Below are 15,530 nucleotides of genomic sequence, written 5' to 3' on the forward strand. Positions count from 1 at the left end.
CTAAACTAAATGTGAACAGTTAAGACCTTGATGAAAAACAACACAAAAAGCAAAACAAAATGACGATGCAGAAAAACCCAAAGCTCTCTTTGCACCTAAGATGAGCGAAGGTTAATGTACTTCTTTTCAGCCACGTCTTCAACAACACACAGTTCATCCTTAAGGCACCTAGAATCAAACCAGCAGCCAACTGCACAGGGGAAACATATTCCATCCCCCCACAGGGCTGCAGTCCTGTGCAACAGAGATACAGGCTGCCACTTGGGGATCACCAGTTCCTGCATACACATATACATAGAGATGCTGTGGAGATGTCCTCATGAAATCTACCAGTGACAAATGTGTAAAATGTGGCTTTTAGATGAGGGATGGAACATAAGAGGAAACCAACTGAGCTGTAAGGTGAAACCCAGAGCAAGCAGGCTGGGTCTGCCAGCACCAACAGCAACTGTGTGAAGTCATGGCAAGAAGAGTGAGGGACTGACTTAAGGGACCATGTGAATGCCAGGACCACCAGTACAAGACCAAGCTGTGGCAGATCAATTCTGGGGAAGTTCACAACAAAACTTTGAAGACCACCTATTTGCAGAACCAAACAAAATAATCGAAAGGAGAAGGACCTTTGCTGCTTGCCTAAGGCAGAGAAGTGACACATGTAAATGATGACATTAGTGAGAGGAGAACACTTAACCCCACATCACCAGCTTGAACACCTTCCACCTATCCCCAGACAGGCAGTGCACAGAGATATGACTTCTCTGGTGCTGCCACAAGACACAGGTGGCAGTTCTGCTGTAACTCATCAAGGAGCCAGCGTGGTTTGTGCTTGTACAATTGTTTCTGCTGCTTATTAGCTCTGATACTGCTTGAACGCCATCACCAATGCCACAGTTAATGATAGCTGGAACATTGTTTCACAGCAATAAAGGAAGTTACAACTGAGTGTTGGTTGTCATCCAATTGCACCCTGATCTTCATGCAGACCAATGCTTAAGTCCCAGAGGCACAGATATTCTGTGGTACAAGTAAATGAACCAGCCTCTGGAGTACACACAGCTACTGGATTTGCACACTCCGTGTTAATGATGCTGCAACACATTTTTTGAATTCTACAAACTGCCCCTGCCCTCCTTTACACACTGTTGGAGCAAAAACCTATGCAGCCAAGATATTTACTTGTGATGTTAAAAAGTAAAATTCAAGGTCCTTCCAAAGCAGCTTGAAGAAGGGATAGAACATGGCTCAATCACTTCTTTGTGTCTTAAAAACTATCAAATTATGCATTTCCAAAAAACCTGAAATACAAAGTTGAGGAACATACCACTCTCTCCAATGCTATACCATGGGGCCTTTCTGCAGCTCTTCAAATTAACAGATTTCAAACTACATTTGTGAAGGATGCTGGTATTATTATTTTCCATCATTACAACAGGATCCTAGTCTAAGCTGACAGTAATGAAGAGTGGCTGCCTCTCCAGAACTCCAAGGCTGTGGTGCTTGGAGACCTTCCATTCCTTCCAGCCATGTGCATTCCTCTCCACTCCTAGACACACTTTACTATCCCGTGCTAGCTTTGGCAACTGGCAAGTCCTTCTGACATCCAGTCCAGGTCACTAACCTAGCAGATAATCAATCCAGCAAAAAGACAAGTAATGTTTTTTCTCTGCCACTCAGTGTTAGGCTGGTTTAAGCTCCTATGAAAATATAGCCTATGTCACACTTACAAGGCTGGGCCTGCAGATGTTCTTCACCTTAGCCAAGGCTTTTGAAATTCCAGAGACCGCCATCATAAACTGTAAAATTCCATGGCAAAACACCTTTCTGCACTTCACTGATTTCACAGCCATAGATTAATTATACAAAGCCTTCAAGAGACCCTGGCGTAAGGCGTATTTCCAACACTACTGCAGCTGTGCCTCTAGCATTTTGCACAGCTGCACATAACACAGCTGGCCTGAATGACAACAAAGAGTGAAATTCATAATTTCAGCACAAATCATGATATACCTTTAGTCTTTCTTCATAGTCACTTTTGTAGTTCTGTAAATTTTGAATTTGGTAGGTACCACTAAACCAACTTATCTGACTTCCAAAGTAACAAAAGCCAAACCCATTATTCACTTGCTCCTACATTAACTTAAATATCTTTTTAATGTACTTTCTACTAAAAAAAAAAATCAGTCTTGATTTGAAAAGAAAGAGAATTGTATATGCTACTTCCTAAGTGGTTTAACAACATAATTTGACCAAATTTCTTCCAGGAGCATAGGCAAGCTCTAATGTAACACAGTGAAAATTACTTTAATTAAAAAACACTTTTCTCCCTGAATTCACTACCCAATCTAGCTCACTATGCAACCACTCAGGTGGGTGTACTATTATCCTAAGTTTTGGCAGAGCCAAAGACAGCACTGTACAGCAGCCACTCGTTATGTCTCTGAAGTAGGAAAGTTTGGGGTTTTCCTTTTTGGAAGATGGGAAAGAGGAAGAAGAGGGACTATTTAAAGTATATCCTCTTATCAGTTTACCTTCATTCCCTAAAATCCCTATCGTAAAAACTACTCTCTGTTCAACAAGATGTTTTGGACTTCAAAGTCCAAAGAACCAACATCTCCTACAGCTCAGATCTGACACTTCCCCTTATATGCCACATCTCCCAGCACATATGTGGGTTTTTGCCACTCATACACCCCACTACACATCAAAATTGCAGAGATCTTATGTACACCTAATTCAGTCAGACTTTTTAGAATCAAAACACTGTCAGAAACAGATGAAAAGGAGTATTTTACTTATCTGCTTGTGACAGGATCAGCTCAACTTAATAATCAGGAGGATTTCTTCCACCTCTCCATAGGGAAAGCTGTTAATTAACTAATGAACACAGATTAGCATAACAACGATAAGACTCTTAGAAGCAGGTTAAAGGGAAAACAGCAGTAGCTAGTGCCTGAATAAGAATAATCCAGATGGAGTTATGGACTAATGAAGCTCTCCAACAGATGAATGTAGAAGCAAGCACACAGTATTTACATTGATTATTCAGAACAAAATATAGAAATATGCCAATGCAATGGTGACATGTCAAATGGGTGTGAAACATATTGATTCAAAAAGATAAATACTCCCTCTGTGAAACAGTCAGAGGAAATAAACTCTAAGCATGCATAATCCCATTTCACTAGATTTTAATTTCATCAAACACAGTGTTTACTTTTCAAAGATATCAGAATCTCTATCAGTTCTCACTTTTTTAATCTCAACTCTTCACTTTAGTACAGATAAGCTCCATGCACACTTTTTCTCGGCTCCCAGTTAAGAGTTTCACTAGCATGGTGCACACTACATGCACACTAATCTCCCAGGCTGTAATCTGAACTGTGTGCCTGTAAAATGCACCAACCATACCAGCTCTTAAGCAAAAGAAGAAAAAACTATACATATATATGATGGACTCTCAAGTTACTTAGTACTGTTCCAAAAAATTATCTGAACGGCTTGGGTATGGTTCTCTGAAAATATCACCCTGCTGCTCTGAAACAATTAAGAAAAGTACAATGTTAAGTACTATTAGAATAGGAATACAGAAGAATATTAAAAATTTACAACCATCTAAAATCCTCAAGTGCCTACATCAAAGAATTCTGGACATTTCATTCAAAAACAGTGTCCTAAATCTAAAAAATTACAGAGGGATGATCTGATGTATGGGGGAACATCCCATATGACAAAATGACAAGACCCTTCAGTTTAGCTAAGAGATGACTGGAGGATGCAATAAGCTAGAGAATTATAGAAAATCACAATGGATACCATAGAAGAAAAAATCAGAACACTTTATAGTTATTTCTCATAATTTAAGAATGATTTAAATTATGAACCAGCAGGCTTCACTCAAAGAACTATATTTATTTTTCCAAAAACACTCGTAAACCCCATTACACTCAGAAAAGCATGTAATATATATGTGTGTAGAGATGTATAATAACTAAATAATATATATAAAAACTAGAAGAAAAAAAAAGCATTTCAAAAGCAACTGGACCTATTTGTAAGTAAAAAAACAATGATAACACCTCAAGCCTTTGAAATTGCTAATTCAAATAATGTAAAATGTCCACTAGTAAAAGAATCATCCTTACTTTTCAGACCTCTCTAAATCAGCAGCTATAGGCACCCACCAGAAAAAGACCTTCTGAGAAGAAATTCTCTCAATTCTAGCCATAATATAGCACACATTCTGCTTGTTTCATGGGTGACAACTTGGAGGACTTTCACAAATCTTCTCAGCATTGGAATGATTCATTTGTCTGATTTCTTCCAACAGGCAACCTGCCATAACAAAAGCAGAGCTATTCCATCTCTCCCTTTCACCCTTAGTAGAGGCCATGCTTCACAGTCTGAAAAATTGCTTCACAATGAAGATATATTGCAACAAGAAACTGAACTTCCTGGTGGAATAAGGATTGTCATGGCCTTTGTGGAGAACAGGCTGGCTGGTTATGGCAAGATGTAAGACGATGGAGAATTGATGAGGCTGATTGAGCAAAACCACAAGTTAGGCCACTTGCTCATCTTGCACCTGGGCTTGAGCAAGGTTTAACAACTGAATGTTGCCTGGGCTTAAGCAGAGGCCCCAGAGCCCAATGCTGTCTCTGTGAAGTGCAGAAGCACCCACATCTCTGTGCCAGCCCTCGGCCTCACTGCCCCTTCACTGTGCACAAGCCTTGGTTTAGATCTGTTCCTCTGAGGAGACAATGATGGGAGTAAAGACCTGGCGAAGGTCAGAGGGCCACCACTGTTGACTCAGCCATGTGGAGGAGCACACTGAAGTACCACACTTCCGTGCTGTCTTTTTCAGCCACAAGATAGGTAGCTCAGTTTGATGAAGGTAACCAAAGACCCTCATTGACCCCTTGTTTATATTAAAAGCCACACCTACCAATATGAAAATACACCTCTGATGGCAGCAACAGGCAGCCAATGATTTTTAACTGCAGTTATTCATCCTTTTGTCCAAGAAGTACAAACTGATATTTGAAATCCTTCACTATGGAAGGACAAGAATACAACCCCACTCTACAGACAAGTCAATGGATTTGCTACACTCCCCTTCCCAAGGCAGGCACAACACTGCAGTAAGATTTGCTTCTCCAACTGCCTTAGAGCTTACCTGGGAATACTTGTGCACAGAGCTATGCACGTACATTTTGTAGGTCTAGTGCAGTTATCAGCAATCTAACAAGAATTTATAATCTGCTGCTTCAATAAAAACAGACTATTCATGACTCCACAACCATGAAAGTTCTTATTCAACGTGACCAAACTTTTGTGCCTAAGCAGTTATAAATGAGAAATTAGGTCTGTACCCAGCCCCTCTGATTCTGAGAACTAGCTAGAAGGCAAGGAGGTTATTTTCTGACAATTTCCTACACAACAGGCCTGATCTCCACAAAATGTAGGTCAAAAGATGCCAACCATATAAACTGTTTATACCATGGTTGATGCTATAAACAAGCTGATTCTACTAACGTGCTCCCTTATGCTCTTCTTCTGTAAGCTTATTTGAACATCTGAAAGTGAAGTTTCTAGGACCACTGTCAGACCACCCAACTTTAGCCTGAAATCTGCCTTAGAATAGCAGGATAAATCACAAACTAAGTGGTACCCTGAGAAGATGGTGATGTGAGAATCCACATCACCCCACATACACACCCAACACCCACCCTTTGAAACAGACCACAGTCAAAACAGAACATTTACAATTTTTTAAAGAATGGAATTCTTCTGCAAAATCACAGAACCACAAGGTTGGAAGAGACCTTCAAGATCATCGAGTGCAATCCATGCCCTAACACCTCAACTAAACACAGCACCGAGTGTCACATCCAGTCTTTTGATAAAACACATCCAGGGATGGTGACTCCACCACCTTCCCAGGCAGACAATTGCAGTACTTGATCACTCTCTCTGTAAAAATATTTTTCCTGATATCCAACCTATATTTCCCTTGGTGCAGCTTAAGACTGTGTCCTCTCATTCTGTCAGTTGCGGCCTTTACCTAAATGTTCTTTGAGCTTTCCAAAACCCACACCACACAGAATAGCCTAACATGGACCTCTAGATCTACTTCGCTCAACCCCCTGCCCAAAAAAGAACTCATTTAGATCAAAGTTAGATCAGGTTGTTCAGGGACTTGTTCAGTCAAGTATTACATTTCTCCAAAGATAGGAGATCCTACAGCCTCCCTACACATTCTGCTCCACTGCCTTCACCAATCACACTTAATGTGATTTTTTTGGTCTTCTCTCCAGCTGGAACGTTCCCTTCTGAAACTTGTAACCTCTTCTCTTTTCAGTGTGCAGCTCTAAGTGAAGTCTGGCATTTCTAATATCATGAGAGTCAGAGTTAGCAAGTAAATTGTACAGTGGAGGTATATTACACACTTGAGCCAACCTGACAACTCACCGCTTAGCAGGGGCAGACCAGCTCTGTATGTGTCCAACAATCTAATTTCAGTGCCCCTGTGCTAGCTCTGCAACCTAAATGGCTGCACAGATAGCCAATACATCTTGCTAACCTGACAGAAATCCATTCCCTTGTTTAATTCCTATGTCATCTCAGCAATATTAATATCTTCTGCACAGGGTAACAAGGGAGAAAGCAGAGCTGCAGGTAAGAATAGAGCACTCTTTTTGGAAGGAGGTGGGGTGAACAAGCAATAGCCTGTGAATTTACATTTAGGTGTTAGAGAATATCATATGCTAGAAAATTTAAACCTGCTTAAATAAACTCTCAGCAATAACTAGGTGGTGTTAGGCATGTTTCCTACTTCATCCTCTCACTTCTGGGATGAAATTTACATTTCTTTCCTTACTAATACAACCAATGTCTTCTCTAATCCATGAAGACAGCTATTAAAAAAGTGCTAAACTAGTACTAATTATATTTGGCATTAATTATCACCTGAGCTAACAGAACATAATAGATAGGAGATACATGGTCAGGGGACACCATGCCAGAAGGAAACAAAGGAGGAATAAATTAAATCAGTTCATACAAATGTTGGCGTATGGTCTTTAGCAAGCCAAAGTCACACAGGCCAAACATGGATACCAGCCTGTGGCACTGAGAAACTTCACAGCAAAGTATTTATGGGGATCTTACTTCAGGTGAACACCATGCACCTTTACTAGAAAGTAAGTTTTTATACCTCAAATACTTTTACACATATTAAAGGAAACAGTCACAGCACCAGCCTTCAAAATCATATTTGGCAGCTAATGACAAGATGAGTTTTATCTTTTATTACAATTTGTGAATTTATGCCAAATTCCAATCCTTTCTCAAATTAAGCCTTTTGAATGTGAGCTACCTAGAACCTGTTGAAAGGCCCTACTGGTAACAAGGGAAAAGCATTTCCATTCAGCTGTAGAAGAGCTTGGTGAGAGAAAAGACTGAACATTTCCAGTTTTTAAACATGGCACACCATGTTTTGTGAAGTCCATAAAGAACAGCAATTTAGGAGATCAGGACTTGGGTGTTCTTTATCAGATATCTAAAAAGTAATTTTTCAAAGGAAAACTCAACTAACCCAGAGCAATGAAAAAAATTATGAAAATACTTCTCAAAGATTTAGAGAGCTCACAGTAATCCATGCTTATCCTCAAGGAAAATTAATTAAACACATTCAGGTCTTTTTATTAGCATGCCATTGTTTTCCTCAAGGCTTAGTATTTCTATTTGAAATCAAGGCAAGTATCAAGTAAACCACCACCACTCCCTGCTCTGTATTTTGAAATGCTGAAAAACCTTTGATGCATCCCATCCGTATTTTGCAAGGATTGCCACTGTCTCAGCTGTGACAGACTGTCACAAGAAAACCTTGCTGAACCCCTCCACAGCTCCCTGTCCAGTTAAAACCTTCTCCCATCTATTGCCAGACCATTCACAGCTCTGCCCTTTCCCATCGCTTCAGGTATGGCTCCACTGCAAGGTGGCTGACTCATGACCTCCAACACTAGCAGCAGGTTCATCACCCTTCACCCCACAAGTCCTCGGATTTTTACATAAACACCTTACTAAGTGATCCCAGCAGGTTGCTTGATCAGTTCACCCCCCTATCTGCCACACAGACTCTCATCCCTAAGAGAATCTTTAACCAAATAGTGCAGCCCTCTGGCTAAATGAAATTCAGATCATCACTGACCAGGTGCAGTCCTGAAACACAATCAGGCCCCTCTTTTTGCACAGTTGCTAGCGAGACAGAACAGAAGCAGAGCTCATAACTCTTTCAGTCTCTGGGGTCTCACATCCACCTTCATACAGCACCTGCTGAGCTGCACTTCTGATTAAAGCCTGATTCTGAGTCCTCACCCTCACGAATAGCTCTAGTGAATATCTCTGTTTCATGCAGCTTCCTCGGTAAGAGCCATCTAACTAGTTCTTCTCAGGTTAATGTTGTCTATGAAACTTCCAAAATCAGCTGTGGAAAAGAAATAAAAGAAGAAAAAGCTAAATATCACAAAAAGTCAGGTTTCATACTGTCAGAGGCTGTAGGGAGGAAGGTAGAAATTCAACAAGGATCCTAACATCCATGTGCTTGCAGACACAAGATGCATTTTTACCAATAAGTTCAGCAACTATTCTTCAACAGAATCACAAACATTACCATAAGAGGCCTGCACCTTTTTCCCTGTATTACAGTTTTTATTTAATTCAACTCCACAGTAAGTTGCTTTTCCCTCTCTGTGCTAGCAGGCTATGCTAGAGAAACAATGCCCACAAGTTACCTTTAGCCTTCAAGCACAGATGCAAGACTTTGGAGATGCCACTGCACATGCTAGTGGTTTGACATTGAAAACTACTTAACCACCAGCTTTGTTCCACACCCCTGTTCTGTTACACAGTAACAGAACCGACTACTACCGATTTTTCTTATTAAGTAATTACTGCATTTGTGTTATCTTTAAAACAGAGATACACAGACATTACCAGAACATCTAACAATCAACATAGACATGTTTTGTAGAGCATGCACAAATCAAACACAGCTCAAAGCTTGAAGCACATCACAGGTGGCATACTTTGTGAAGCATTTATCTAAAACGACTAGAGCTTGCTGCCCACGACTAAAGCCGATCACCTCTCACTTTACAGTCAGGTTACTTCAGCGAGACACTAAAACACAATCGTTCAGGCTCTGGCCATTGATTAATTATTGATACCAGAAAAACTTTGCTAGTATTTATTTGGTTCTTTTGAAATCCCATTAATAGCCACACCTTACAAACTTTATTTCTGTTAGAAACACTTTTTGGTAAGATAAATTCCGTGGGGAAGGCTTTCAGCTAGACATGTACGGAAGAGCTGCAATAAAGACCTGTAAACTATACCAGCCAACATAGAGCTTTTCATTCAAATAAGTCTTTTACAAGGATGCAAACCTAGGATGTTTTAACGCCAATGGTCACTATCGGTATCCAGCTCCATCGCATTTCTGATCTTTGCCATATGGGCGTTCTTTCCCACGCAGTTATGAAAACAACACACAGACATCAGGGCCAGTTAATTGATAATTAAACAGATCAAGTGCGAAGCACCACTAATAGCTTTGCTACAACGCAGCAGCACCGTGAACCTCTGGCTCCTCGGTGCCCCTCCACTTAAAAGAAGACTCTGGAGCCGGATCACGCCACTCCCGAGGCCACTTCCACGCTGCCCAGAGTGCCTCGCTGTCCCCGCTGGGCCGGGGACGGGCGCGACCTCCCACCGTTCCTCCGCCGCCGCAGGCCCCGGGAGAGAGGAGGGAGGACTGCTCACTGGCAACTTCGGCGAGGGTCTGGGCGGCGGACGGTGGCGGTACCGGGGCTCGGGGACGGACACGCCGCAGGTGGGGCGGGCAGCGCGGGCAGCCGGCACAGCCTGCCTGGGGCGACGGGGAGCGGGCGGCACATGGAAGAGTGGCGCGGCGTGCGCGGCGGGGCCGGCCCCGGCTGCGGAGCCACACGGACGACTCGGCACGGAGGCGAAGGGACAGGAGGGAAGGGAAGGAGCCCGCTCGAAAGGGGAGCGGGACGGGGCGGCGGAGGCAGCGCGCCGCGCCCCGAGCCCGAGGGGCGAGGGCAGCGGGAACGGAGGCGGGGAGGGGGGTCCGGCGCGGGCGCCCTTTCGGGGGCCACACGGCGCTCCGGGCGCGGCGGTGCCGCCGCCCGCCTCACCATGAGCACTTTGGCCGCGTTCTCCAGCTGGGCGATCACCTCGGGGGCGCCCCCCGCCGCCGCGGCCGCCGCCGCCATCATGGTCTCTCTTCAATGACGCGCCATGCGCTGCATTCTGGGGCGAGGCGGCCGCGCGGCCAATCCCGGCCCGGCCCGGCCCCGCCGCGGAAGCGAAGCGGCGGCGCCGCCGCAGCACCGCGAGCTCCGGGCGGGGACAGCGCCCGCCCCGCGCGCCTCCCTCCCTCCGCCTGCCCGGCCCGGCCTGGCCCGGCCCCGCCCCTCAGGCCCCTCCCGGCCGCCTCCGGGGCGGGACCGGCCCGGCCCGCAGCTCGCGGCGGGACCTCCCGAGCTCCGGGGCGGGGCGGTCACCGCTCCCCGCCGGGCCCAGGTCGCCGCATTTGCCCGGCCCGCAGTTTGTTAGGGGAGGAAGGGGCCGCTGGAGATCATCCGGTTACACCCCCTGCCAAGCTGGGGTCAGCTAAAGCAGGTTGCTCAGGAACGCGTCCAGGTGGATTTGGAATGTCTCCAGAGAGGGAGGCTCCACAACCACGCTGGGCAGCCTCTTCCAGTGTTCTGCCACCTTCCGTGGAAAGTTCTTCCCCATGTTGAGGTGGAACTCGTTGTGTTCAGGTGTGGCCATTGCTCCTCCTTCTGTCCCTGGGCACCACTGAAGAGAGCCTGGCACCATCCTCTTGGCGCTCTCCCTGGAGACTTACAAGCACTTCTTGTGCTTCCCAATGAGCTCAGGTGCCAGCGCGGCCGCAGGCGCTGGTTGCTGGCAGTCTCTTATGCACTGCAGTGCTTGCAGATCTGTGGTGAGACGAGAAGCTGAGTTTATAAAATATAGCTTACGAAGTGGTGGGGAGGGGAGAGGGTGGTCAGCGTCTTTACAAATGAACTGGTTTACAGCAGAAAAAACAAAACAAAAAAACAAATGAAAACAGCAACAAAAAACCCAACAATGTTTAAAACTGTTCTAAAATGCACTTTTCCCCACATAAATCCACCTGGAGCTCCTTTCATGTTTTTTGTTGTGAGTCACAAGACAATGTCAACTCTAAAAGATGTGCTGAAGAGAACACTGTGATTTGCGCAGCCACGGGAGCAAAAGGATCTCAGATTATGCCTTTAGTGGCACTTCATTTTGGTTAAAGAGCTGGCCTTTTAAACAAATTTGATTGTTTCCACTTCAGTTTGCGCAGACTTGGAGCTTTGATACCTTCAGATGAAGCCAGAATGGAAGATCTGCAATTGCCAAGGAGTGCTCTGTGCATAGGTCCAGATCAGAGCACGTCCCTCACGGTGCAGAGCAGAGCACCATCAGCTGTTGTGCTCCCCTGAACCCGCTGCACCACTCTGCCCGTAGCAGAGTCAGGTGTTTCCAGCCATAGTTCTCTCAGCCTTGGGGAGGCATTAGCTGACCTCAAGTGCTGAATGTATGCAAGGTTTGGAATTTATCAGCTAACTGAGCCGGCTGATAGCAGTGTTGAGAGCTTGTAGACTGTTCACATAATCTGAGTGCCAATGGACAATGTTTCCATGCAGATGATACAGTGTAATAGCCAAAGTGGAAGAAAGAATCGAGGAAATGAATGACAACAAGAAATCCATCTCTCCCGTTCCAGAGAAAAATGCAAGGATTTTTCTCCTAAGCAATGACAGCTTTCAATGCTGAAGAGGGCATGGCAGTGCTTATTACTAAACAAGTTTAAATGTAGCAATAGAACCATGTAAATTATTGATTTTGGGGTTTACCTAGGAGATAGATGTAGAACATGCATTTCAGGATAATGATAAGCTTCAAAGCTGGAGAATGTGGGGAGATCAGTAGGGCTGCACTGAAAGGGGGGCTCAACATACAGAAAATTGAACAACAGTCAGAGATGGAGCAGTTCGAAGGTAGTGAGAGTGTGACAACACACTTAAGTCCTGGAGTGTGTTTATTGGGCAAACAGTGTGATGTACAATGAGTCTCACTCTAAAGAACAGAAACCAGAGCTAAAGACTTAGACGTTTGTATACAAAGAGGTAAAATGTCAAAAATATCCCTGAAAGGTATGAAAAAACACCCTAGTTTAAAGAATTCTCTGCTCAGTAAAGGACTACTTCAGTTGAGTACTTCTGTACTTGTAACTTGTAATCAAAATGAGATTCTTCAACAACTTTTTCAGCATGCTCAAAGGTCCTTAATCCCCCTGTGGCCTTGTGTGTTTAGCAGCACACTTGAATAGCCATGAAAGCAATAGAAATAGAATAGTATTCTTCAGGTTGGGAGGACTCAAGAGGTCTCTACACACACCTTCTGTTTCTTCAGCCTTCTGATCAAGTTGCTTAGGACTTTGTTCAGCAGGGTCTTGAAAACCTCAGAGAACGGAGAGTGCACAACTCTCTGGGCAACCTTGTCAATGCTTGATTGGTGTCAAAGTGACCTCTTTTCCCCCTTAAATCAGAATTTCCTCATGTGTCTGTTACTTCTCACCCTGCTGCTGTGCACCACAGTAGAGACCACTGACACATTTTCTTGACAATCTCAGTACTGGAAGAAAACTCTTGGGTTCTTTTTCAAGCTTTCTGACTGAATGCAATTCCCCCAGCCTTTCCTCACAGGTGCTCCCACCCCCACGCCAACTTGACTGCCCTCAGCTGTACTCACTGCAATTTGTCAACTTCTTTCTCATAGTGCGGGCCCCAGAGTGCAATGTGGTTTTCCAGACGTGATGTAACGTGTGCTGAGTAAAAAGGACTGGTCGTTCTTTTGATCTATTTGCTGCATGCCTGTAAAAACAACCTAATATGTCTCTGTAGGGGTAGCCTTGCTCACCGCTGTGCTGTTCTGCTCACTTACGTTTATCTTGGTTCCTGTCAGGCCAAGTAAAATGTGTGGCTGGGCCTTGACTGCCCTGACACCCTCACCTGGGACTTCAGCATGTGCAGGTCTGTAGGTTTACCTGTGCCAAGCCCAGTCTCCTCTCATCGTGGCTCATCAGTTTTCCTTCTTCAATGTGTAATACATAGCCTTGTCTCCAACACTTTTCTCCTGCATGGATCTTTACTCTTACTCTGTCTTCTACTCTTTCTGGCTCCACTTTCTATCTGGACTCTGGACATGACTCATTATCTTGCCTTTTCTTGGACTCTCAAGAACACCTGACACCACTCCCGCCCTACCCAAATCCTTTGGAACTGCACCCTGATTGGTGAGAGCACTGCCCTGCCTGTCCTGTGGTCAACCTCAGCTTATTCATCCTCATGGAATAGCCCTGCTCATGCTGTCCTTGCCACAGTCCACCAGGACCTCCAGATTCCTACTTTTTCCTACTTGGTCAGACTTCAGTCTATACTGCTGTGGTGGTGGTTATTCCATTTTAGGTAAGGTGTGTCACCACAGGATCTATCTGCCAGTTCCCTGGATAGGTATAGTGGTTTGATCAATCTGTACATATCCCTTCTGCCCTCAAGTTTGCCTATTTGGGCACGCTTTGGCATGTTCATTAAATCCACTCCTCTTTCACAAGATTTCACATGATTTGTGCAGACAAAATCATGCATTTTACCATATCATTGGATATATCTTGTCCTCATTTTGAGTGGAAGGACTGAGTAATCTTCAGTAAAAATTACATGTTCAAGTAGTCACATTTTCTCTCAGCTATATTACAATCTTAATGTTCTCTTGGCTAGTCTTAGAAAAGCTGATTGTTCATTTATCTTGTCAGAGTGAATGCTGAAGCTATTTCTGCTGTTGGCTAAAAAAGATGCATTACATTGTTCCTTCACGCGTTCCTCTTTTGTGCTGCTAATCCTCTTAAAATAGTTCAAAGTTTTGGAGTCATTGCCAGAAAGAGTGTTGTTGGTAGTGGAGGCTGGGCTTCCTGCTCTAGCAGTCCTTTTCTACCTTATTTTCTGCCACAGCTGAAACCAGCCAGCTACTGCCAATTTGGGCTAAAGATTAAAAGGTTAAGGAAAATAAAACAACAGTTGGTTGTTCAAACCAGTCATGAATTTGGGTTTGTTTTGAATGTGTTAATCAGTCCTATGCACACATACAATAAAACTAGCAAAGATCTGCTGTAGTCAGGACCATCTGACAAAGTCTAGTGCAAGGAAATAGAAGTGGCTGAGCAGGGATTTACATGAGGTAAGGAAATCACAGTCAGTAGGGAAGTGGATGACTAGTACAATGACAACTGCAAGCATTCAAGTGGCAAGCTCGGTGTGGAATTAATCTTTCATCATTGGTTACATAGAAGCTTTAGAAACCATCCTCTCCTACCAGGACATACATCTTGATTCATTTTCTGTGCTTGATTTCCCAAGATGTTCCCAAGGTTGATTTCCAGCACTGTTCAAGAGATCTCTGCCTACTTTTTTTTTCTCAGTAGACCTCATTTCTCTGGCTGGAACATGCAATTTGCTCCCTTTCCCAGGCTCATTTTTCCTAACACCTACCCTGATTGCATGGGTTTCTGCAGCAATTCCTGCAATAAATTCTGTAAATAAATTGCAAATAGATTCTGCAATGAATTCCTGCAACACTTCCCAACTTATTGCTGTTTTCTCATCAGTGCCTTGCAGAAGTTTGTCCAGAGTAGTGGTTCCAGTACTCACTATTTCAGTTGTGGTAGTCTGTGATGCTCATCACCAGTGACACAGAAGATCTCTCACCAGACACTTCAATTCAGATTAAGTCCTTCAGACAACCTGGCTAGACTTCCATACAAATGGCCTCAGTTAAGTTACCTGGGCACAGTAAGTCACTATTCCTCTCTGGAAGAAAAGCTTCTACCAAAATTACTGTAAGCAATTTTGATAGCACTGCCCAGTGCTGTTGGTCACTTGCTCTCAGCTTATTTCTTACAAAACAACGGTAAACAGTGCTGCAAAGCTGGATAAGTCATTCAAGTAATGAACTTCAAGTTCTCAGTTTTGTTAGGAATGGCATTTGACAAGGAATGCAATGTGTCATACAGGGAAGAAGCAAAATATTAGGTCGTTATGAGAGCAACTTCCATGTTGCAAGACTGGGTCTTACTGGAAGCAAGATTCAAACCAATTATTAATCTTATTACACAGAAGAAATTACAGGGGCCAAGAATGAGGTTATAGAGAATTGGTGTGTAGTGTAGTTGTGTGTGTGCAGAGCTTGTGACACTGTCAAAGCACTGAAGAGTCACAGTGGCCAGGAGCAACCACTGCACAAACCAAGCATCAGTTACTACCACAGCAGCAGCCTGCAGAAGGGGAATTCAGGAGAATGTCAGACACGGAAATGACTAAGTCACACTCAATATGTTAAACTAATATTCTGCC

At 44.0% G+C, this 15,530-nt stretch overlaps 1 protein-coding gene across 1 annotated transcript in view; it reads right to left on the reverse strand.

Moving 5' to 3' along the window:
• XPO4 (exportin 4) overlaps positions 1-10,372 on the reverse strand; it is an 80,882-nt gene extending 70,510 nt beyond the window's left edge. Inside the window, exon 1 of the mRNA XM_030234588.2 lies at positions 10,221-10,372. Within this exon, the coding sequence (XP_030090448.1) occupies positions 10,221-10,301 (81 nt within the window). The 5' untranslated portion in view covers positions 10,302-10,372. The remainder of the gene's footprint in view (positions 1-10,220) is intronic.
• Positions 10,373-15,530: the final 5,158 nt, after the last annotated feature.

Source organism: Serinus canaria, chromosome 1 (genome assembly GCF_022539315.1).
Source record: "Serinus canaria isolate serCan28SL12 chromosome 1, serCan2020, whole genome shotgun sequence".
Lineage (NCBI taxonomy): Eukaryota > Metazoa > Chordata > Aves > Passeriformes > Fringillidae > Serinus > Serinus canaria.